At 39.7% G+C, this 25,170-nt stretch overlaps 1 protein-coding gene across 1 annotated transcript in view; it reads right to left on the reverse strand.

Annotated features, from left to right (window-relative positions):
* Positions 1-25,170, reverse strand: part of MLH1 (mutL homolog 1) — a 2,895,606-nt gene that overhangs the window by 2,173,968 nt on the left and 696,468 nt on the right. Inside the window, exon 6 of the mRNA XM_044064896.1 lies at positions 13,626-13,717. Coding sequence (XP_043920831.1) covers positions 13,626-13,717 — 92 coding nt within the window. The remainder of the gene's footprint in view (positions 1-13,625; positions 13,718-25,170) is intronic.

Below are 25,170 nucleotides of genomic sequence, written 5' to 3' on the forward strand. Positions count from 1 at the left end.
ACAGCCTGTGTTCCCACTTACATTGATCACTGTCTGTTATCCCCCCCCCCCCCATGTGAAAAACAGCTTGTATGCTTTCAGAAAACATTAATTTTTAGCCTTAAGAAAAAGTATATTGGCTATCTTTAAATAAAACTAAATTGCATACTTTTCTAGTAAATGCACTGACATATTTAGGCTGCTAGGAAAGCACATTCATTTCAAAGTTTTTTTTTACAGAGCTGCTTGCCCTTGTGCCTTTTAATTTTACATTTCCTTCAGAAAACAATGCTCATAACTCTCAAGATTAACTGCCTGCACATGTAGTCAGCTTCATGAAAACATAACAGAATGTACAACTGACCTCAGCTGTAGACTTTCAACCCACACTGAACATCTGTTTGTTAAAAAAAAAAAAAAAAAAAACAAGCTAATATTACATATGGAAGAGCACTCCTCATTACATTCACATTCCTTTCATTTTAGATTAAACCAAGAGTATTAATTCGGACATTCCCCTATGCAAAAGTAAGAGAAAACATTTCAACTCTACATACATTATGTTCAGTGCACTTTTACACCCAATTCCCCACACCAACAGTCCAAGATTACAGCATATTAAGTTAAACATGCTTCTGTCCAGCCTTTCTTCTATTTTTACACTGCAATGCTTACATTTCTTAAAACTAAAAAAGTGCTTGCTTATCTATACCTCATACAACAATCACTGAAAAGATTCAACTTCACCCCCTCATTTTAGATACCCCTACTACATAATTCACAAATTTGTTTACTATGCAACATGCAGTTTATATTATTAAATGTTTTACACAAATACTGTTAAGAACAAAAATCGTTTTACTTACAATTAACTTTTTTAGTGTACTTCTAAACATAAATGATATGAAGTGAGGTATACGCTTTTCAGTCTACCCACAAGTTTAAAGTAAAAAAAAGTCCAACCTTGCTCAGCCACTTTTTCTTGTAAAGCCATATATCACAAACATAACTGATGCTTTACAGTCTCACATTTATTCACTAATTTCAATGTTGCTGGTCTTCTTCTTGTAGCTCACAAAACCAGACTATGGTTCACGTCCATGTTACTCCTGACTCTAATACAGATAAAATCCACAGTGGCTCACGTTGAAGTCCAAAACCAGTCAAGGTGGAAGCATAAAATCTTTTATTTCAAAACGGAATTACTCCTGACTCTCCTAGCCAGCTCCTGTTTTCTTCTGCCTTCTCAAGCATTTTCCTTTAGAACAATGGAAAATGCTTCACTGGTAAAATCTCTCTCTGAGCTTTATTGTCAGAAGAATGCTATGCAGAGTCCATTTCTGTTTGATGGCTCACTTTTTTGTTGGACAAACTTATGTTATTTCCTCCTTAGCCTGTTTTGCATCAAAATATATTTGATCCTTCAGGAAAAAAAATTCTGAAAACAGATGTATACAGCAGCTCAAATCTTATATCTGCCTCTCAACATGTCCTGACTACAGGGACACATTTGTTTCTCTTCTACCTGGAGTACACTTAATAATCATTTCCGACAAACACTCTGTCGTCTCCAATTTTTAATACTTTGCCCTTCTGCCACGGTTTTGCCAGGATCAACTTTTTTTTGATGGTATGATTGCATTTTTACTAATTAGATGATTTCTCATGGACTGGTTTGGAGTATACACTAGATGTGCCTTTTCAATTAAATACTGCAGTGAAATACCAATCCAGTTGATTATTTAAGCTCTTATTGAGATGTTTCATACTCAGGACAGCTTTTTCTTTACTTCAGCCAGAGTTTTGCAGATTAATAAGTTTATCTGAATAGCTGTTTAAAGCTTCTTCCATTTTTTTCCAGTTCTTTATTTGAGTTGATGTACTCCAATGGTTATTTTATTTTAATTAGCCAAGAGTACATTTGATTAATTTTTTTCTATAAATTACTGTAAGCCATCTGATGTACCAAAGCTAGAGCTTGAACTGCATTTTACAGAACAGCAACTGGATTCTTCCCAGTCACTGATTTCTCATCTTTTTCTATTTGATTTTCTTTAAGACTCTCCAAGTTTCTTCTTTGCTGGCATCCAAGGGAGTGTACTTATTAGCTAGAAACTGAATTTTACTAAAGTTGGCAGAATGACTAGCTTTTGTTTCTCATTTTCTTTTTTGAACTGGGAGAGCTGAAATTAATCTGCTGATCACTGTGCAGTCATCTTGGAAGCAATGTGTCATTTTTCTGTACAGTTACCTGAGAGATTCCTTGTTTGAGTGCCCTCATAGTGGCAGTGAGCCAATGACTGGACTATTTAGAGATGGCAAGTGTACCTATATTAAGTTTCGATGTTAAACTGGCCTGGCCTTATATTACATTGAGGAAGCATTGGAAATTATTAATTTTCCACTCTTTTTCCTACACTTCTCTGGCTATCGTTTTGGGCTTTGTATAAAGTTGAAAGGATATCAAGATCAGAACTACAAAAGCAAGAACAACAGAAATTCAAGACATTCAGATTTATGTGAATGCAGGAATATATAAATTGTATTAAGTTGTTTTATCTGAGCTGACACAATTATATCACTTTACTTGTGAGACTGTTTAAAATAAAGCCAAAATGTCTTTGCAATATGTTTGAAATCACACATAGAAATAATAAAAGATTTTAATATTAAACCAAAAGGGGAGTAAGTGGAGGGGGGGGGGTAATGAAAACACCCAGCCATTTATCTGGGCAATGTGGACTGGATGGGAAAGAAATCAAGAGACCGGTCTGAATAACAATTTCAGTAAATCTGTATATGGGTTTTATTTTGTTATTTAGATTTGCTAACTGAAGTTGAGCACTGAGCCATATAAACTTACTTTACCAGCCTAGGTGTAGAACACTGGTTATACACAAACTACAGATTTATTTTTTAAGCAATTACTTGGCAATGGCAAGGTACGACTAACTAACTGCATGTAGCAGTGCTACACTGGAATCATTTTTTTAACCTATACACGCGTGTTGGTTTGTGTGTGTGTGTGTGTGTGTGTGTGTGTGTGTGTGTGTGTGTGTGTGTGTGTGTGTGTGTGTGCATATAATGAATATTTATGGTTAGAAGGCTGCAAATGATGATGCAAGTAGCAGATCACAAACAAATTCAGTAAATGCAATGGACTAACCTTTCCAGCTAGGGGAAAAACATTATATTTAGAACAGTTATACCTCAAGACCGTGCTTTACAGAAAATGCACCTATATGAACAAAAGTTCAATGATTTATTAAGTATGTGGTCTGTGGTTGCGTCTCCCTTTTCCCAGGAGTAAAACAAAGGGATGTTTTTGCTTAAGATGAAAGTGTGCCATTTTACAATTAAAAAACAGTAACAGACCAAAATAATTGTTTTGCGAGGACAAAAGTTCTTACAAGGAAAAAAAAAAAACTTGTAGGGTTTACTATATAACTTCGTCCAGACAATGCACTATAAAAATATAGAGAGACCATTAAAGTACTAAATGCTTTTCAAGATATATGCAGGAGTATAATGCAGTACCAAATTACAGAGATGTAATGTACAGGTCCTTGTGTTGACAAGAGTCCCAAGCACGGGACAGGTATGTTGGGGGTATATACCAAGAGTAAGGGTCTAGTGGATGTTGCTACAGTTGTAAATGTAGCTTCCAAGCACACATTTATATAGCTGACATTCCCGGGCAGACAGAATTTATGTACCTGCACAGCAAGCATGTCTACTAATAGGACTTATTATGCACCACATACCCATACTCTTTGCCTCAGAGTACCACTGAACTTTTCCAGTTTATTAAAAGTAAGATCTTGAGGCAGTTGGTTACAGATGAAATACAGGAGATTAATAATAAAAATCTGACCCATACTCTTTGCCTCAGAGTACCACTGAACTTTTCCAGTTTATTAAAAGTAAGATTTTGAGGCAGTTGGTTACAGATGAAATACAGGAGATTAATAATAAAAATCTGACACCACTGGGGGGGATGAAGAAGTTATGAGAGAAGTGCAGCAGCACACAGTGAAGCCTTAGAACACAAATGGGGAAGTATTAACAAAAAACAGGGACAAAATAGAAGCTTTGGTGAGAAGCAAACCACAGAGATATTACTAAACAAAGCGAAGTAGACAGGACTAGACAAAAAATGAAAATGTTCTTAAGAAATATGACTTGTATACTCTTGAGAATTGTAAAAAAAACTGTATCCGAGTGATTCCTTTAAAAAAGGGGTTAGGCTGTTAGAATAAAATAGCCAAACTCTCAGAAATCTAAGGTTGGGGACAATTTAAGATGAGATCTTGTTGTAATGGAAGAGATTTTTCGACACTTCTATTAGAAACTTTATACAGCTCAGACTAAATGTGGAAAGTACAGTTGTGTACACTTACCATAAATGTAGATGTTCGAGTGTATTCACTGTTGCAGTCATTACATTTGGGTAATCTGCTGGCAGGTTGCCCTCAGCCAGTCTGAATAACAAAGTCTTGGGTCCTGCGTCAGTTGCTGTCCCTTCTTCCATGACGTCAGGTCATGCAGCCGATGCCATTTTAATCAGTTTTTCTTGCCCCAGATGTCAGGTGCCCCTCAAATGGGGAGCAATATATATATCTATATATGCATGTAATTTAGAACACAAAAAATATACCTCCAAATAAAAGCAAATACAACAAAAAGGCTTTTAGGCATAGTAACAGAAAGAAGAGGTATAAAAAGAGAAAAATAGGGGGCTGGCGGGTGGGTAACCAGGACTGCAACAGTGAATACACTTCGAGCATCAACATTTATGGTAAGTGTACACAACTGTACTATGTTCTTCATGTTTCACTGTTGCAGTCATTACATTTGGGTAGAATCCCAAAGCTATGGTTGGGAGGATGGAATTATACAGCATTAGGAGCAGTTATAAGGCCCTGCAGGACAGCAGTGGCAAAACTTGCTCTGGATTTAGAGAAGAGAGGCAAATGGTAATGCTTGGTGAACATATGAACTGAGCTCCAGGTAGCAGCTTCTAGAATGCTTCTGGTAGGAACCCCTCTGAGAAAGGCTGCAGAAGTAGATGCAGCCCTGGTGGAATGGGATCTGATCCCCTTAGGGACAGGTTTACCATGATGCATGTAGCAGAAACGAATACAATGGCTTATCCATTTTGAAATTGTCTGCTTTAAGATAGCCTTTCCCTCTGCCCCTGCAGCAAATGCCACCAGCAGTTGCTCAGATTTTCTTAGAAATTTTGTCCTGTTCAAGTAGAATCTTAGTTGTCTGTGTACATCCAGTGAATGTGGAATCCACTCCCCCTTGTTCTGTGGATTTGGGAAAAAATTGGCAGATGAATGGTCTGATTAACAGCCACACTGGATACCACTTTAGGCATAAAGGACGGATTGGTCCTGAGCGCTACCCAGTCCAGGTAGAAAATAATAAAAGGCTCCACTGCCATGCGAGCCTGTAGTTCCGAGATCCTTCTAGCTGAAGTGACTGCTAAAAGAAAAGCTGTCTTCCAAGAGAGAAATTTTATATCCACAGTAGCAGCTGGCTCAAAAGGAGGCAGGGTGGGTTTTTCCAACACAAAATTGAGGTCCTATGCAGGAGTTGGTGCTCTCCTGGGAGGTCTTAAATTTTTGGCCCCTCTGAGATACTGCTTTAGCATGGGATGAGAAAAGAGGGGAGGCTCTGTTTTGTAATGAGCTGAAATGGCAGAGGTGTGGATTTTTATGGAAGAGAAAGATAGGCCCTTGTGAAGCATCTCAGTTAAATATTGCAGAATCTGAGGAATATTGGGCATTTCTGTGCTTATTCCTTGTGCCCGATTCCAGGCACAGAATCTTTTCCATTTATCAGCATAAGATTTTCTAGTGCTAGGCCTTCTAGCGTCCAAAATGACATTCATCACAGGTTTACTGAGAGATGTAACTGGTGAAATTAGTTGATTAGCCATGCTGCAAGATTCAGATTTTTGAGCTCAGTGTGTAGAATTTGAAAGTTCTGCTGAGACAGTAGATAAGGTGTCTGAGGCAGGTACCACGGAAGAAGGTGTGACATATTGCGTAGGCGCGGGTACCAGTGTTGGCGGGGCAGTCTGGAACAATCAGAATCATTTTTGTTTTTTCCTGTCTGACTTTTAGTAATACCTTGGAGAGCAGAGGGGGAAAAGCATAGACTGATAGGTTTTTCCAGCTGAAGGATAGAGCATCCACTTTCCAAGCTTTTTTGTGATGGATTCTTGTGCAGAATTTGTCCAATTAATAGTTTTGGGGTGAGGCAAAAAGATCTATGTCTGGGCTCCCCCATTTGCGTGTCAACATGCTGAAGATTTGCGGATCCAGTTTCCATTCGTCTGGGTCCATAAGATTTCTGCTTAGTTCGTCTGCCAGAGTATTTTGCTTTCCTGACAGGAATTGAGCTTGTAGAAGTATTTGGTTAAGACAAGGCTGTGTTCCACAAGGCCATGGTTAGTCTGCAAAGGGGGTAAGAATGGGTACCCCCATGCTTGTTTATGTACCACATGACTGTGGTGTTGTCCATCTTTACCAGTAGTTGCCCTGGATGAAGAAAGTCCTTGAAAGCTGTCAGAGCATTCTGTACAGCTAGCATATCTTTCTGGTTGATAGGCAGGTGCATTTGAGTTGGGCTCCATTTGCCCTGAATGCATCTTCCTGCCAGATGCGCCCCCAAGCATAGTCTGATGCGTCTGTAGTCAGGGTTTGGATGGTAGGGGGTGGAATGAATGATAGTCCCTTGTTTTGGTGACAGGCCTTTGCCCACCAAAGGAACTCTTGCTGTAAGCAAGGAATGATAGGAATCATTGTTTCCAGGCTGTGACGATGTTGACTCCATAAGCTTTTTAGGTACCATTGAAGTTTCCTCATATGCAGCCTTGCATATGGAATTAGAAGAATGCAGGAAGCCATGAACCCCAAGGCCTGCAGAATTTGTCTTGCAGGTAACTGGGTTTTTGTGGCCACTTGTGTGAAGTAAGTCATCAATTGGATTTGTTTGTCTGGCGTGAGGTAAGCCATCTGGGCAGTTGTATTCAAGCTTGCACCCAGGAATGTAATTTTTTGAGAGGGTACCAGTTGTGATTTCTTTTCGTTTATGGTGTACCCTAGGCAAGTTAGAAGCCTTTTTACAAACGGCAGATGCTGTAGAAGAGTGTCTTTGTTTTCTGCCTGAATTAGACAATCGTCCAGATAAGGATAAATTTGAATGTTCTTTGTCTTAAAAATGCAATTACTGGTGCCAGGCACTTTGTGAAAACCCTGGGCGCAGTCCAGCAGAGGTATCTTCTTCAAGATTCCCTGACTGGGATATGCAGGTAAGCCTCTTTTAAGTCTAGAGTTACCAACCAGGCATCCTTGCCTAGCATAGGCAGCAACTGTTGTAGAGTCAGCATCTTGAATTTTGGAATGTCCAAGAAAGTATTTAGAATGGATAAGTCCAGAATTGGATGCCATGATTTGTCTTTTCTGGGTACCAGGAAAAGTCTTGAATAAAAACCTTGTCCTTTTTCCTTTTCTGGTACTGGTTGAATAGCCCCCATATCCATGAGGGACATAACTTGTTTCTGGGCCTCTGCCCACTGATTTGGAGGCAGATCCGGCCATCTGTTTGGAACTGGCAACGTGTGGAAATGAAATCTGTATCCCTGCGATACTATATTTAAAACCCACTTGTCCTGGGTAATTAGATGCCAATTTTGTGCATGAAGTGCTAGTTTTCCCCCCAAAGGGGCTGCCAAAAGATAAGTGCTTGAAAATGGCAGAGGAAAGTCATTGAGGCTGTTTACTGTGTGTGTGTGTGTGTGTGTGTGTGTGTGTGGGGGGGGTTTGCTACTTCCAGGTTTGGAGGTGGAGGCACCCCATTGTTTTGTTCTGTAAGTTCCTTGTGACTGAAATCGGGAGCCTTTGGAGTGTCTGGGTTTGATCTGAGCGGCTCTGATGGGTACTGGAAAGGACCAATTCTTAGTAGGCCAGTGCCTACTGAACCTGGGTGGCTGCAGTTGTAGGAAATCTTTTACAGTTTGCATAGATTTAGCTTTGTCTTCCATCTTTTTCAAAACTTCTTCTGCCTTATTACCAAATAGACTGCCCTGTTGTAAAGGAGCATCCAACAATTTTGCTTTAACATGATCAGGCAGATTTTGCTCCTTGAGCCACGCATGCCTTCTTATCACAGATCCAGTTACAGCGGCCCTGCAAGAGGCCTCCAAGGAATCAAAACCACATTGCAAAGTATGCTTTCCAACTTGTTCAACTGAATGCAATAAATCCTGTAACTCTATTTTCCACACAGTCAGAAATCAACATCATTCATTTTCTATTTAAGTAAGCCCATGACATGCTGCTGATATTTAAGCATATGAAATTGACAGTTTAAAGCCCTGATTGTCAGGGTTGCAGATGTGTAAACCTTCTTACCCCATCTATCCAGCGCCCTGGAGTCTCTATCAGAAGTGGTAGGATTTTTAGCAGTAGAAGCCTTAACACCCTTGGGACCCTGAGAAATTGTTTCAGGGTCAACAGGAGGGTTTTTTAAAAGAAATTTGTGGGAATCAGGAACCTTATAATATCTGGTAACAATAGACTGAGCCAGGGTAGACCGTCACAATCCCTTTAATGAAACTGATAAGACCAACAAAGACAATACTAAGCGCTTTCTCCCTTTACAATATAGGGCATCTTCAGAGTAAAAATGAAAATGAACTATTGTAACATTCATATACTGGTACTTGTACTTTAAAATGCACACGCCTCCAATGTGATTAACCAATCACCCTATACAATTCATTAATTACTCTAAAAATTTAACATATAAAGTTATATAATGAATGAATATTAAACTTGACTATAAATGTTAAATATATTTTAAACTAAACAATCCGAACTTAAAGTAAACAATAAAATGTGTATATGTATGTATATATTGTGTAACTCGTACACAATATATACATACATATACACGTTTTATTGTTTACTTTAAGTTCGTATTGTTTAGTTTAAAATATATTTAACATTTATAGTCGAGTTTAATAGGTTTCATTCATTATATAACTTTAGATGCTAAATTTTTAGAGTAATTAATGAATTGTATAGGGTGATTGGTTAATCACATTGGAGGCGTGTGCATTTTAAAGTATAAGTACCAGTATATGAATGTTACAATAGTTCATTTTTACTCTGAAGATGCCCTATATTGTAAAGGGAGAAAGCGCTTAGTATTGTCTTTGTTGGTCTTATCAGTTTCATTAAAGGGATTGTGATGGTCTACCCTGGCTCAGTCTATTGTTACCAGTTTATCATCTTTTTGTACCTTATAATATCTGTCTGGCTTACTAGGAGCCGAAGGTAGGGAATCAGGAGCCATGCTGGATTCTGAGAAAACATCATCAGCAATGTCTAGTACAGGAGGTATAGCCAAAGGCCTATGCTGAGGAAGAAGAAGGAAATCCCCAAGTCTCTTTTTTGGATTCTGAAAAATCCTGACTCTCCCAATGAAAATGTTCCCTTAAGGTATGCAAAGTTTCTCCAAACAAAATATCCTCAGGAGGAGAAGTAGAAGGAATGGATTCTTCTGCAACAGAGTCCTCATAAGGTGGAATAGAAAATTCCTGATCAGAAGAGGAATCAGAAGAAATGGAAACCTGATCTGAAGATTCATAATCAGTGCCTTGCCTAGGCCTCTTAGCAGGAGTGGGTTGGGAACCCTTGATCAAGGTAATTAAATCCTCAGCCATTTTGATCATTTGTTTTTAGGCATAGGAGCCTGAACACGTGGCCCATGCGTCAGTTTTTTAGACATAGAAGTTGGTTTTGGCCTTGTTTTTGATGATGGCGTCGGTTTAATATACAAATCTTTAGGCCTGAAAACACACTCAGAAGCCAGTGCCTGCTCAGCGGCTCCGGACCCATCTAAGGGAGAGACATCCACAGGTTCAATACTTGAAGTGTCTCGCGGCATACAGGACTTCAAATGGGTTTCAGTAGAGGCCTGTGAATCAAAAGTAGTGGGTATCAGGGGCTGCGAAAGCACCTCAATGAGTACCGGCGACTGGCTTAGGAGAAGCTTCGTCGTCAGTTTTGGACCTCGATGGCCTGTCTCTGTCTTTTTCTTTGCGTTTTTTGTGAATTCCGGTAGTCGGATTGCTAACCGACGACATTTCTGGATAGTTAAATCTTGAGCCAAAACATTTAGATGCAAAAATATACTGATGCTTAATAGTGCATTGGTTAAATTTAGCACAAAACCGACAGCAAGGCACGTTGTGGTCAGGGTCTAGGCAAGGAATATAGTACAAATGAAAATCCTTATGAGGTATCTGCTTCCCACAAGTAATACAATTATTAACTTTTACTGACATTGGTAAGGAGCAAGAAAAAGTTTCCCCAACGGGGTACTTAGCTTTAGGTTGAAGACTTTGGTTCTGAAACTCGAAAACGAAAATTTTAGGAGTCAGCCGACCGGCACTTGCGAACTGCTTCTGCTTCAGGCACCGCGCGACAAGAAAGACTGATTAAAATGGCGTTGGCTGCATGTTTTATACCCCTGACGACCTGACGTCATGGAAGAAGGGACAGCAACTAACACAGGACCCAAGACTTTGTTATTCAGGCCGACTGAGGGCAGCCTGCCAGCAGATTACCCAAATGTAATGACTGCAACAGTGAAACATGAAGAACATCAAGAAAGAATGAGATCCAGGATTACTTCATAGCACTTAAAGAAAGGAAGATGAAATGGCCCCTGAAATGCAGATATAAACTGGGAGATGACAGGTAAAACCCAATAGAATGATAGGGCACCCAGAGATTGTTTGCAGTCTATCACTAATTATGATTACATCCTTTAGTTTCTTCAGAAGTCTCCTTCTCAATGCAAGTAGTAGAATGCTTTATACACAGCCAAGTGGCTTTGCTGCGTTGTCTTCATTATCATCATGTCATCCACTTGCAACCTGCATTCAGTGCAGCAAACAGTTCATTTTTGGTGGGTTGATTGGTTTTACATTCAGCTCTCACTCAGCAGAGCTTTCCCAGGTTACTGAGGCTAGGCAAAAGGACACCAGCTGGCCAGTACCTTATTTGCTCAGGACTAATGGGTTTTATTACAGGCACACATTGGCCAAAAGAGGCAATCAGACTCCCTTCCACTGTTGGCATGGGTCCCTGGCATATGCCAGGGCTTCAAACCACTTATCACTAGCAAAAATCCATGCCCTTTTATTGTGACATTAGTCAACATGACCACGTCACCTAGAAACAATTTTTACACCACTGTCTGGCACTGATATGGCATGCAGTCTGTGATCAGTGTTATCCTATCTATAGGATACTGCACCCCAGAGTTCATGCCTGAAACAGAAGGTCTACACAACTCTTCTCTCAAACTGGAATTTAATTTAGTTGGGGAAAGGGCCTCCCTAGCTGTAGTTCTATTTCCAAGACATGTACATAATGACTTATCAAACAACATAGGGGGGGTAATTAGCAGAGCATTAACAATCAAGAAAGTTTTAAATGATAAAACAATATCTAAAATGAAACAAAGCTGGACAGCTGATAAACAGGAGCATTTAGATGATGAAACCCAGAGATTAATATGAAAATTGCTAAGATACGTCATGAAGTCTAGCAAGTTTTTTAGGTTTGCAAATGTTCTTTTACGCACCAGCTTGTTTATGACGGACATTCCCAAAGGCTGATTCAACTTGTTGGGGCTCAGCGCTTAGGCATGTGGGTCACAGGCTGAATGTTTATAAATTTGAATCATGACTACCAGAAAGAGTACTTGGCAAAACAGTTGTTCTGATGGCTTTAGGATAAGATAAATTGTTAAATTTTACAATGAATGAACCAACACTGGTGAACTTGATCACAATGCTAGCTAAAAAGTTTCAATACTAGGAAACTGAAATCCAAGAATAGGAAGCTAGTAGATAGAATAGATAAGGTAGAGGAAAGAAAGCAGGACTGAAAATAAAATTTTTGTTCTCCATCTGTTTCATTCTTTCCATCTATCCCACTGTCCCAGCCTGGTTTACCAGCCTGTCCTACTGCCACCCAAACTATCTCTGTTTTAAGGCTGGGGCCAGCGCTAAACCTAAGGCCATCTGGGGAGGGGGTTGTGCTGTTGACTGCTTCCACCGAGGGATTTTTTTCCTTTATAATCTGCCTCTTGGATCTCCCACCCGTTCGCTTCCTATATCTGAGGACTTCTCCCCTCTATGAACCATGTCTCCATGCAGGGAACTCCTATACACATACCATCATTCCCCAGGGTGAGCATGCCCATCCCTCCCTGCCAGCTTCTCAAATGTCTGAGCCACTGATACAACCTAGGTTCCATGGGCTGTAGTTAGGGTTTATCCTTCTGCACCACTCCAAAGCCAAGTAAAAAATATTCTTGACTTAAACACATATTTATGTGGTTACCCTGGAACACATATGCCTCCAAGCTTTGTAATTTAATGGAATAAGAAATAATCTAATTTGAACAGGTCATGGGGTTTAGATTTTTTAGAAATTGATAGATGTGATATAAAGTTATCATAAAGACAGCTGCAGGACTCAAACCTGAACATGAAATTTAATCACCAGGATAAATGCCAATGTACCATCACTTTGTCATATTGCCAAACTACTTCTCTTCACTCAGAATCCTAAGCCCCTTAATAGCTTTATTAGCATCTCTTTCCCATATGCTTAGTTTTGCAAGACTGCTCACCACTCCACCTCTACACTTCTACAATAAATCTTATGGGAACCATACATAATTGTCTCTGATGCTGATTAATATCTCAGCTCTTAAATAAAATTTACTATTTTCTGCTCTCCCAAGTTGCTTCTCTCACTACAATTTCTTTGAATTTTGTGTTTGACAAACCCACTAATACTCTTCAAATTCTCAATGCTCAACATCTACTAAATGTACAGGTATCATATGCACTGTAATAGTTTCTTTTACGTCACATGAATGCAATCTAACAGGGAAACATGTTCAATTGTTAATGTACACTGCTTAATGCCTGCTCATGTACACTACTAAACATTTGTTTAAAAAATGCTTGTAATACGTTAGAGCTTTCCTCCATTGGGTCTTGCTAAAAAAAAGTTTGACTAAATGCAGTAAACAAAAACAAAACAAAAAAAATAAATAAATGAAGTCATTTCAATTAACTTATCAATTAAGTTTGGCTATTAACAGATAAAGAATTATTTAAACCAGAGAATTAAGCCATGACATTAAATATTAAACATATTTGTGCAAAGTTATTATTGCAAATGTTTTTCTTTTTATACATAGATTTTTTTTCTTTTTATGACCTCCTCAGCTTTTAAGAGGCATTACCTGAGGAAACCTAATTTTTTATGTGTCTGATTTATTTTATATTAACTGAGTGTCTTCCAGTAATGCACCACCGCAGGTAAATTTACAAGTGACCAGTGACAGATGTTATCTGCTTAGATGGCACTTGTAGATGTACACTTACGATGATGCACCAGTTATATGTGATCTGCTCTGTATAAAATAGGTACTATTGTAGAACAGAATTTATCTGCATGTTAAATATTTATTACCTGATGACAAAAAAATGAGAAAAAATAAGTAAATAGGTACACAAGAAATGAACATGCCCTTACCTGCTGACAACTTCCACAATTTTAGCATACTCTTCACTTGAACTTTTTAGTGCCTTCCTCCTTATCTTAACATTGTAAAAGAGATCTTCTACCTGCCCAAAAAAAAGTAACAGGAAATAATCACAGTATGGCATCTGCCTACAATCCACAGAAGTAACAGTGTGTTCCAGCTACTTAGTATAACTGAGATGATTTAAACAGACTGCTTATTGGGCATCACAGCACCACACATCCCTGAAAAAATTTTAAGAAGGTGACAGCAACTTATTAGCGCCTCAAAAAAGAAAGCAGTAATAAAATGGTTTTGTGAATCAAACAAACTGGAAAGCTACACTACAAAGACAACCATGTCACTACAGTAGGACAAAATACCAGAAGTAAAAATGGGTGGCAGACATAAATCAGGCTCTTCCTCAACAGGGAAAACAGACTGATGAGGGATATGTCTCAACATCTATTCACAGGAACTATGACCTCTGGGTAAAATTATACAAACTGTCAGCCAGCACTAGGGTACAGAGGTTTTCCCTGTCAGTGCCCAAGACAAGTGGTTTAATTACAGAGGGGGTGCTGCAGAAGCTAGCTGGGTATTATTGGAAACTAAGATGCCAGTACCAATTTGCATGTCCCAGGGAAGGGCACTGGAAGACACCACTTAAAGGACAGCTATCAGGGTAAGAGGTCCAAAGTGTAAATATAGAACCTGGGACTCAAGGGGCCATGAGCCTGCCAAGAAGTACACAATATTCTAGCCAGGGATAAGTGTACAGAAATAAATACTCTAATGGCCCAGTACAGCAGGCATTATACTATTCCTTCTGACCAATGAAGTAGTGTTAGGAGCACACAAAAAAAAAAGGGAAAAAAAAGAATCACTAAGCATTTGCTGAGTGATGAGTGGAATCTCTGAAATTTTACATACAAACCATTTGGAAAACTAAAATAATATATGTAAATAAACCATCATGGCTATTCCCAAAGGTTGATTCAATATGTTGAGACTTGATACAGAAGTATGTAGGTGACAAAGACTATGGTCTTGCCAGAGGATGAATGCTTTCAAATTTGAATTATGACCATTAGAAAGGGTTATTTGAAAACAGTGGTTCTCGCTAAGTCTTTGATGGCTTCAGGATAAGATAAACCTTTAACTTTAACAATGAAAGAACAAGAATTGTAGTACTTGAAAAGATTCAATAACTGGAAACTGAAATCCAAGGACAGGGAGACAGTTGATATAGATGAGTTAGAGAGAAAGCAGAACTGAAAAGAAATATACTTTTTTTGTACTCCTCCTGCTTCATTCTTTCCAGCTACCCCAGTGCCCCCCTCCCATCACCTAGTCTACCAGCCTCTCCTACTGCCCCACACTATCTCTGTTTCTGAAGCTGGGGCCAGCACTGAACCTAAGTGCAATAGGAGGCTGTAGGAGGAATTCTATCATTTAACACCTACCCCCTTGATATCTCCCACACCTGCGCATTCGCCTTCAACATCCAATGATGTCTCCCCTCTGTGGACAATGTCCTCCTATTGAGAACTCCTAGAGAAATGCCCATCCCTCCCTGCCAGCTCCTCAGATACCTGAGCCACTGGTTTAGGGTTTATCCCTCTACACCACTCTACTGGCCAAGGAGAAAATATTCTTGATATAAATACACATTTAGATGGCTACCCAGGTTTGCATGTCCCAGAAGGCACTACCTAAAGGATAGCCATTGGGGTAGGAGGCCAGGAGTACTGATCAAAAACCCAGGACTCAGGGAACATGAGCTTGCCAAGAAGTACACAGTATTCTAGCCAGGGATAACAGGTGTACAGAAATATCTACTGGTCCAGTATACCAGGCATTACATTCTTCCTTCTGGCCAACGGAGGTAGTGTTGGGAGCAATCAAAAATAAAAAAAAAAGAATCACTAATAATTTCCTGAATTAAAAGTGCAATCATTGAATTTATATGCAAACCATTTGGAAAACTAAAAAAATATACATACATAAACCACCAGCCTGTTTTTTTTTTTTTTTTCTTTTTCGGAAAAATAAAAAACTAAAAGAATATAGGTATATAAACCACAACGTGACCAGAAAAAATTACTTAAGATTAAAACTTTTCTTATGTTTTAAATAATACTTACATCAATTACACATTAAAACAATTAATAGATTAATTTTACTAATAATACAACAGTAATAGCAAGAAAAAAATCTGAATAATATAAAAAACTTAACTCAGCTCCTTCCCTTTTTAGAAAATTTCTATTAATCCATGTATTATTGTATGCTTTATTTGCAAATGCACATCCATTTTAATCATATTTATACTTCCCCATGTTGAATATTGATGTGCACTATCACTTGATTTTCAAACCTCTTATTTTTTATATCACTAGCATGTTACCACATTCTTATCTTTAATTTTCTTTTTGTTCAATAGAATATAATCCACATATACATACAGCTAATAATATAAACAAGTCATTTAGAGTCAAGTGCAACATCAACAGCACAGTAATTTCTTACCATTAATATATTTCACTTCTATAAGAATGCACTTACATATATTGCAATTACCACAGGGAAAAGCTTCCCGTGGTTCCTCTCTACCCACAGATGAGTTTATTTCTTCTACAATAACTATTGATCGTCATATCCTGCATGTTCCTACCTCTCCTGAATGAAATTTCCATTCTTAAAATTGTCGTTTTTCAAATGTTCCACCCTCTATTAAAATACTCCAGAGTTTCTTAACAGTTTCCACTACTTCTGAAACTACACCATGTTGTCACTATTTTTTTTTTATCCATGTCTTTACATTTAAAATTCATCTTCACTATCTTGTGATAGTAAATTTCCTCTATTTCTATCAGACTTCAAATAAGCTTCTTAACTATGTTCATGGGACAGATTCTTTCAAAGATAATTTAAATTAAACTACTCACCTCTTTAATATAATCAAGCCATTCAGTACATGCTTTCTTTATATATAGCAATTCACACAACCGGAATGCTTTTAATATGCTCTGGGGGATGACGACTGTTGCCACTTAAAAGTCTATACAATAGTCTCTTTTTATGTAGTTTAGTATATATTAGATTACCACAAAGTTTCAAATTCAAGAAAATCATGCTCCTATCACTCATACATTTTGAAAATTTAATACCAAAATGATTCTTATAACTTTTTTCTAATAGTTATTAAATTCAATTGTTCTTTTGCAAATAAGCAAATAATCTATTCATCTGTAGTACTTAACTAGATACTCTCTCAAAAAAAATCAGTATTTAACTAGATTCTCTCTCTAAAAATCACTAGTATAAAAGTAACTTAGATTCAACATGCCACATAAAAATATGAGTGTAATTCTGTGCAAATGGAGCACTTATTGCCTGCCATTCCCTACCTATATTTCTACAAACCATTCATCATCATAGGCTGGTACTCGGCTAGCAGCCCTAAGGCCTATACAAGCCTAGCCATAACAATTCCCTGGATATTTCTTCCCACAATATTTACTTCTCTGGACCCGTCTAGCAGGGTGACTGACATGATCCCCGGGGTGAATTTCCTATCTCCCATCAAGGTTCCTTTTGAAGAGGGCCAAGGAGGCGCTCTGCTTGACATGTATGGGCAGTATATTCCAGAGTATGGGGAGTCTCTGGGTCAGAAACCTATCCCTCCAGCATGTTTTGTTCATTGCGATCCCTGGAGCGTGTGGCTCTGAGAGATTGAGATTTCTTTAAGTGGAGCATGTCTAACAGCTCAGGGTTTGACATGGCCTTGTATGTTAAGCAGAGATCGCCTCTGAGTAGACGATATGCCACAGAGTATAGCTGGAGTTTTTTTTAGATGGTCAGCATATGGCATCTGCTTTAGGCCTGTGATTCTTTTAGTGAGCTATTTCTGTGGCCTTTCCAGCTGTTGCAGATGTCTTGTGAGGTACATACCAAACGGGGCATTATACTCTATGATGGGTCTAATGAGGGATGAGTACAGTGGGATAATGACCTCCTTTTTTCTGGATGAAAAGCCCTTAGTGATGAGGTGTGCCACATAGAAGGATTTCCTGACTGTTGTGGCGATGTGGTTATCGAAAGTGAGACCACTGTCCACCTGTGTCCCTAAGTCTCTCATCACACTTACAATGTTTAGTGTACTGCCTCCTATGTGGTAATTCATGGGTACATGTTTTTTTCCAAAGGGGATAACTATACATTTCTTGGCATTAAGCTTGAGCCCATGGCTCTGGCACCAAGCATCTGTTTCCGTAAGGCCCTTTTGTAGAATATCCACATCATTTAGGGATTCAGTAATGGCTCCCAGTTTGCAGTCATCTGCAAACTTTGCAAGGCAGAGTCCCTTAGTGTTGGCCTGTACTTCAGAGAAGTAGATGCCAAACAAGAGTGGTCCCAGTACAGAACCCTGAGGTACTCTACTTGTCACTTGTCTGGAGCTGGATTTGGAGTCGGCTACTTTTACAGTCTGGGTTCTGTCAGTAAGGCAGTTGGCAACTCATTGAGTGACATAGGGATTTATGCCCAGCTTAGTAAGTTTATCTATGATTCCAGAATGGGGAATGGTGTTGAAGGCCTTGGCAAGGTCCATATAGGCTGTGTGGACCGCCTTACCCTCGTCCACAGCTCTGGAGACTGATTCAAAGAAGTCAATCAGGTTCAGGAGACAAGATCGGCCCTTCATAAACCCAAACTGGGTGGGGTCAGTGTTTGAAGGATGCCAATGTCTTTGTTTATAAGTTCCATGATAATGCGTTCCATGCCCTTGCAGATCAGGCTTGTCAGACTGATGGGACGGTAGTTCCCGGGATCCAAGGTGGATCCCCCTTGTGGAGTGGGATAACTGTAGCTGTGCGCCATTCAGTGGGCATGAAGCCTGAGGTGAGGCTATGATTAAACATGACGCTTAGGTGAGGTGCCAGTTCATTTTGTAGTTCATGTACACAGTCTTGGATGTCATCTGGTCCCATGGATGCTGTATTCTTAGCTTTGGAGAGTGCGGTTTCTACCTGTGTGGCCGTGATTACCGGAATTTGGCAATCTTTTGGTACTGAGATGGGCCCTTTAGGGGGTGAGAGGGGGGTGAAGTTGGCACTAAATCGATCTGCCAGGATACTGGCAATATCCTTGGGATCAGTATATTTAATGCCATTCTGTTGTAGCTCAGAGCAGATCTGAGCATTGCCATTTAGATTCTTGACATAACTATAGAATGCCTTGTGGTTATCTTTGGAATCTTTAGTAATTTTATTTTCGTAACTAGGTTTTGAGGATTTTATGAGGGATCTCAGCTTCTTACGGAGGCTGGTGAGGGAGTTTTTTGCATCATGGGATTTTCCTCTTTTCTGCAACAGTTTCTTCATTCTGTTGTATAGTTTGTTTATAGTATATATACTCTTGCTACTTCCCTCCCTGTGAACATTGGAGTACCACAAGGCTCTATATTAGGACCCCTTCTCTTTTCATTGTTTATTAATGATCTACATACCAAAATTCCTCAAGCCACCTGCATACAATATGCAGATGACTCGACTTTAATTTGTTCAGCCAAGTCCATAACCTCTCTCCAGTCCCGCACTCAAACAGTATTTAACAGTGTTGAAAATTGGTTTATGCAACACTGTCTCCTTTTAAACCCCCAAAAAACAAAATTACTGCTCTTTGCTCCTACTCATAAGTCACCTCATCCACACTTCACAGTCACCTCTAGCAATGGAACTAACATATCCCCTGACACTACAACCCGTCTACTGGGAGTAACAATTGATGATAACCTTAGCTATGATGACCACATTAATGCTACTATAAAGTCTGTCAACAAAAAACTAGGCACCCTTTACAGAATCAAACCCTTCCTTACCCCTTCAGCCAGAATCACTATTGCCCAGACTCACCTAATCTCTACCCTTTTCTATGCTTCTGCAATATATACCAACCTATGTAGAAACAACCTCACCAAACTTTCTACTAGTTACAATAGCATAGCCAGATTTACCACTAGCACCCCTTTCAGAACTCACCACTGTCATAACCTCAAACAACTGGGATGGTTAGAACTGCAGAAACTACTACTTTGTCAACAACTTATCACCCAAAAGATCCTTTATCACCCTAATAATACCCCAATCCTTACTAAGCTGATTACCCCCTACAAAAATCTTGCAACTCTACGCTCAGCTAACAAAATTCTAGTCTCCACTATTAAATCTAAAAACAAACCTGGGGACTCACTTTTCGCCAACACAGTAGGACAGCTTCCTAGTGAACTTTCATCTCTTGCTTCCACTCATCTCTTTAAAAAGCATCTGAAAGAATATCTTAAAAATCACTGGCTTTGTCCCTGCTCTAACCCAGACTGATATACCCTGACTGTTGTCTCCTTCCCCTTTTTGCTCTCCTTACACTGTTCTGTCACATACCTGTAAAAAATTTTTTTTTTTACAATTCAATATTGTTTTTGCTTTTTTGATTGCTCTCTCTCAAATTTTTGCTCACATTATTTGATCTTAGTGTTAACCTACTAAGGACTCTAAATAACTTATGTCAACCTCAATGTAACAATGTCCTGTAATTTGTTTTGACTATTACTGTATATTGTAATCTTTGTCACTGCTAATGCTTGGAGCTTTTCTCCCCGGGCCTCTACTGAAAATGGACATATATCCAGTTAGACTAGCCCGGTCAACAAATGTAAAATAAATAAATAAAATAAATATAGCAGGGGACCACCAGATTGGCTTCCTTTTTTTGGAGGAGAGCATCTTGGTTCTATTTGGGATGGCACGATTCATGCACAAGTGGATGTGCTCGTACAGTGCCTTAGTGTAGGATTCTGCAGTCGAACTTTCAGATCCTGTCTGCATGGGTGTCATGAAGTTTCTCACTTCTGATTTCAAAATCACGAAGTTGGCTTTGGAGAAGTTTTTTAAGGAGTTTTCCTTACTGGGGGGGTGGGGGTGGGATGTGGATGTCAAGGGGTGATTTGCTTATGGTCATGACCAATGAGGGGGTGACCACTGGTGTGGAGCATCTATCTCCCATGTTGGTAATGACCAGGTCTAGGATATTGGAGCCCCTGGTGGGACAATGGATCCAGGGCGTTGGAATTTATGAATTCCAAGAACCATTGGGAAAAAGAGTTGGTACCCGAGTAGTTTTCCCAGTTAATGGCAGGGTAGTTGAAATCACCCAGTATTAGGGTGTTTGGTTGTATCTTAATATTTTCCAGTATGTTTAGAAAGGTGTAGTGAGAATCTTGGGGTATGGTTGGGGATCTGTAGCAAGCTACAATTTGGATTGCAGTCTTACCTAATATATATGTTGCACCTGGAGAATTTCAGATGCACTGTGTTGGGCAACTAGCCTGTAGGTGTGAATATCCTTGGTGAATATGGACACTCCTCCACCTTTAGTGTTTCGGTCTTGGTTTTATGCCCAAAAAGTGTGGTAAGAGTTGTAGCCTGGTATTGCAGGGGTGCTCTCTGGAGCCTTGAACCAGGTCTCAGTTACTGCACAGATATTGGATGTTCTCCATTTTTAGGAGTGCCCTCAAGACATTTTGAGGTTTAGACTTCTAGCATTGAGTAGAATTACCTTCAGATTTTGCATGCTTGTATCTGTTACGGTGGTGGTTTTGTCCTTTGAACCTTGCCTAAAAAGCCACTATAGGGGTAGCAAGATCTTTAGCCAGTAAACAGAATCCCAGGGATGACAGGTGCAGACCATCTCTGGCAAAGCATCGTGGTTTGTCGATCATGTCTTCCCAGGCAGAAAGATACTGGATCCCCTTTGAATGACACCAGAAGATTAGCCAGTTGTTGAAGTCAGTCATTTTGTCCTTATACTGTGGTATCATTCTGGGCGAAGGCAGGATGCTACTCAGGGGGCTGGGGTCATACCTGCCTGGGCCACATGATCCAAGAGCTCTTCTATGTCTCTTTTCATGTAGTCCAGGGTGGTACGTCTCAAGTCATTCACTCCAGCATGGACAATTACAGAGTTGTATTTGTACTTGTTGTGGAGTGACTTGAGTACATGCATTATGTGGAGGATCCTGGCACCCAACAGGCAGTTGACTGTAATTTTCTCCTTGTTCAGCCTGGTGAGTGGGACATCAGTGTGCCTGACTATAGTCACCTATGACTAAAGTGTTGGGTACATTGTCTTGCCTTAGGGGCTGTTGTTGGGTGGCACACTGGTGTTGTGAGCTATGTGTCACTTTAGTTGCGACTGGTGTTTGTTTGCGTTTCAGCTTCGGAGGTCCTTGTTGCTTAAAAAATAAATTGCTTAAACAAAACATTATAAGGTCTAAAATAAAAATGCATTTTAGAAACATCCCCCAGTTAACCAGAGTATTGCTTCTAAACCCATTTTATGTTGTATATTAGTACAGAGACTTTCAACATCAATTGTAACCCAGTAATACTCCTTCCACTCTAAAATATGCAATTTCCTCAACAATTTACTAGAATCTCTCAGATATGAGTCTAACTTTTTAACATGTGGTAGCAAGAATGCATTAATAAAGAACCCAACTTTGTTCCAAATAACCTTCATGCCATGAAATTAAGAGCCTTCCAGGTGGGTTGTTTTTATCCTTATGAAGTTTAGGTAAACAATAAAAATAAGGTATTCTAGGATAAGGAAAAGTACAGTTGTGTAAAATCATACCGTAACAGGTGTCCTTTTCAACTGTTGCAGTATTCATAACCTAAGGGATCTCCTGCCAAGCATAGCCCAATGTCCTACCAGTATACCAAAGCCTTTAGTACTTACAGGTATCATACGTGAAACATACACTCCCCACTTAAGACGTAAAACATTAAGGTGACATATGGATACATGCATTCAAAACTAAAAAAGCACTAGGAGGAACAGAATGCCCCTAGGGACAAGTAGAAACATGTGCATCCAGAATGAGAAAGAGTGAAGAGTCCTTTAGCCAGGAGGGCAAAAAAGAACATGCTAGAGCAGGATGGGCAGGATGGAAGCAGCAAATACTTCAAAAGTGAGGAGAAGGGCATCCACTGTTACGCTAAGATTTTACACAACTGTACAGTGTCCTTCCATATCACTGCTGCAGTATTCCTTATGTAAGGGAGACCATACAAAACTTCCATAGGAAACTTGGAAGGAGTATGGCATGGAAGAACTATTCAGATAGTCCTGGCAAGGGTCTATATTAATTCACTCAAAGTTCAGTTCAGTGAACCATGTGTCATCAAACACTACCCACTGAACGTTCATTTCAGCGAATGTTCATATCTGTGAAAAATTTACGTAGGGAAAGGAAGCAGTTGGCCAACAGCACAAATTTGCCCTTTTCCCCCACACTAGTGAAATCTAGTTGGTGGGAGGGGGCATGACAACCAACTCTGAAGTGTCTGTTCAATGGTCGGGGTTAGATGAAGAAAGGTTTGCTGACTTGAACCTTTGATGAAATAATACAGAACCCCCCCGGCAAAACCAGCTCTGACCCTGGAAATAACATCCAATTTATAATGCTTATTGAAAGTATGAACAGTGGAAAAAATAGCAATCTCAAGGATGGAATTAGTATCCAGCACCTTGAAGAAAGTACCAGAGGAGGCAACTGCACTGGTAGAATGAGCCTTTTCTGATGACAAAACACATTTACCATGAAATGAGTAAAAAGAGGAAACTGTCTTAGAAATCCAAAAAGAGGTGGTTTAACTAGAAATAGCCAAACCCAAAGATCTGTGATGAAAGGAAACAAAAAGCTGTTCAGATTTGCAAATTACTTTAGTTTTATCCAAATAATATCTGAACTGTATATGCAAAAACAAGGTGTGAAAAAAACTCCTCACTGGCAGACTGCAGAGAAAGGAAAAAAAGAGGGAAGATGAATAGACTGATTAAGGGGAAATCTCATTAAATGACTTTGGGCATAAAGAAGGAAGTCTCTGTCAAAAAGTAGAAAAAGGAGGAATGGCCATGAGAGCCTGAAGAACAGATTCTCTTGGCTGAAGTGAGAGCCAAAAGAATAATCTGCTTCCAAGTACACTGTCATAAGGAAGCTGAAGAAGCAGGCTCAAAAAGAACAAAAGTGAGGTCCTAAGAAGGCGCACCTTTAAGAAACTGACTAAAACCAAATCAAGAAGCCTAAGGAAGATGTAAGGGCAAACAAGCAGAAATTGCTGACAGGTGAGCTTTAATTGAAGAATTCACTAACCTAACATGGAGCAGATCACACAAATAGGAAAGAACCAGATAAACCTCCCCAGATAGGGAATCCTAATGGTGAGAGAGGCACCAGAAAGAAAATATTTTCTGTTTGGACAGACAATTTCCTGACAATAGGTATTCTGGCCTCCTGCAAAACTGAAGCACGTCCTAAGAAAAGAGGTGACTGAAAGGGATCAAAACGCTATCACCCTCAGCGTCAATTCAAGAGTGGAAAAAAGTGAGGATGGATAAGAGGATTCCTTGTCTTGTGTGAGAAGATCAACCCAATGAGGCAAGTTGTGGTAATTGCCTCTGGCCAAGTGAGAAAGAAAGGGGAACCAATGCTGTCTGGGTCAAAAGGGAGTCACTGGCAAGATTTTGGGAGAGTCCTGTCTCATTTTGTGCAAGACTCATGGTAAGAAAAGAAGGGAACAGAAAGCATACAGAAACATCCCTTCAAAGGAAAAGACAGAGCATCCACTTTCCAAGCCAGAGGACTTGGGACTCTGGAACAGCATAGATGTTGTCTGTTTAGAGTGGAAGTAAAAAGATCTACCTAAGGAATACTCCACCGATGGGCAATGTCTGGGAACACATCTCTGTGAAGCATCCATTCGTGTCCCTGTGTGCCAGACCTGCTCGAAGAGTCTGCCACTAGATTGCACTCTGAGGGAATATAAACTGCCTCAAAAGTCACTTGATGCTAGACAGCTAGATCCTATACCTGAAAAAATAGTCTGCAAAGAAGACAGGACTTGTAACGCTTGAAATGTTTACATACCACATCACTGTGGTATTGTATGTGAAAACTTTAGGGGCCCGAGGTGAAAGAGGGAATGCAAAGCCTGAACAGCCAGAAGCAGTGCCCTCATCTCCTTTATACTGATGTCGTCTGACCTCTGATGAAGAAACCACAGACCCTGATACTTGAGGGAGCCAAAGGAGGCACCCATCCCCTGTCTGAGGACTCTGTAAAGAGCTTTTGAGTCGGGACTGGAGCTTGGAAAGGAAGCCCTGGGTTGAGAGAAAGTTAATGAATCCACCACTGAAGCTCAAACTTGAGACAGGGAAAGAAGGGTACTGGGAAGTCCAGGCGGTGTACTTGAGCTTTCTGATGTGCAGCCTGACCAGAAGGAGCACTGAAATGGTGGAAGCCATGAACCCTAGCACCCTGACAAAGTCCATGGCCATGACTGAAGCCATGAAAAGAAGAGACTGGAAAAAAGGCAGTGAGAGGCAGGAACAGGAGCTGTCAGCATAGGGATGGTTTGAAGCCTGCAACTGATGAAAATATGATCTTGAAAAGATGCCACAGCTGATTTCTGGAAGTTTATGGTAAACCCCAGA

This window comes from Protopterus annectens, chromosome 3.part0 (assembly GCF_019279795.1).
Source record: "Protopterus annectens isolate FY-2018-M chromosome 3.part0, PAN1.0, whole genome shotgun sequence".
In the NCBI taxonomy this organism is placed as follows: domain Eukaryota; kingdom Metazoa; phylum Chordata; order Ceratodontiformes; family Protopteridae; genus Protopterus; species Protopterus annectens.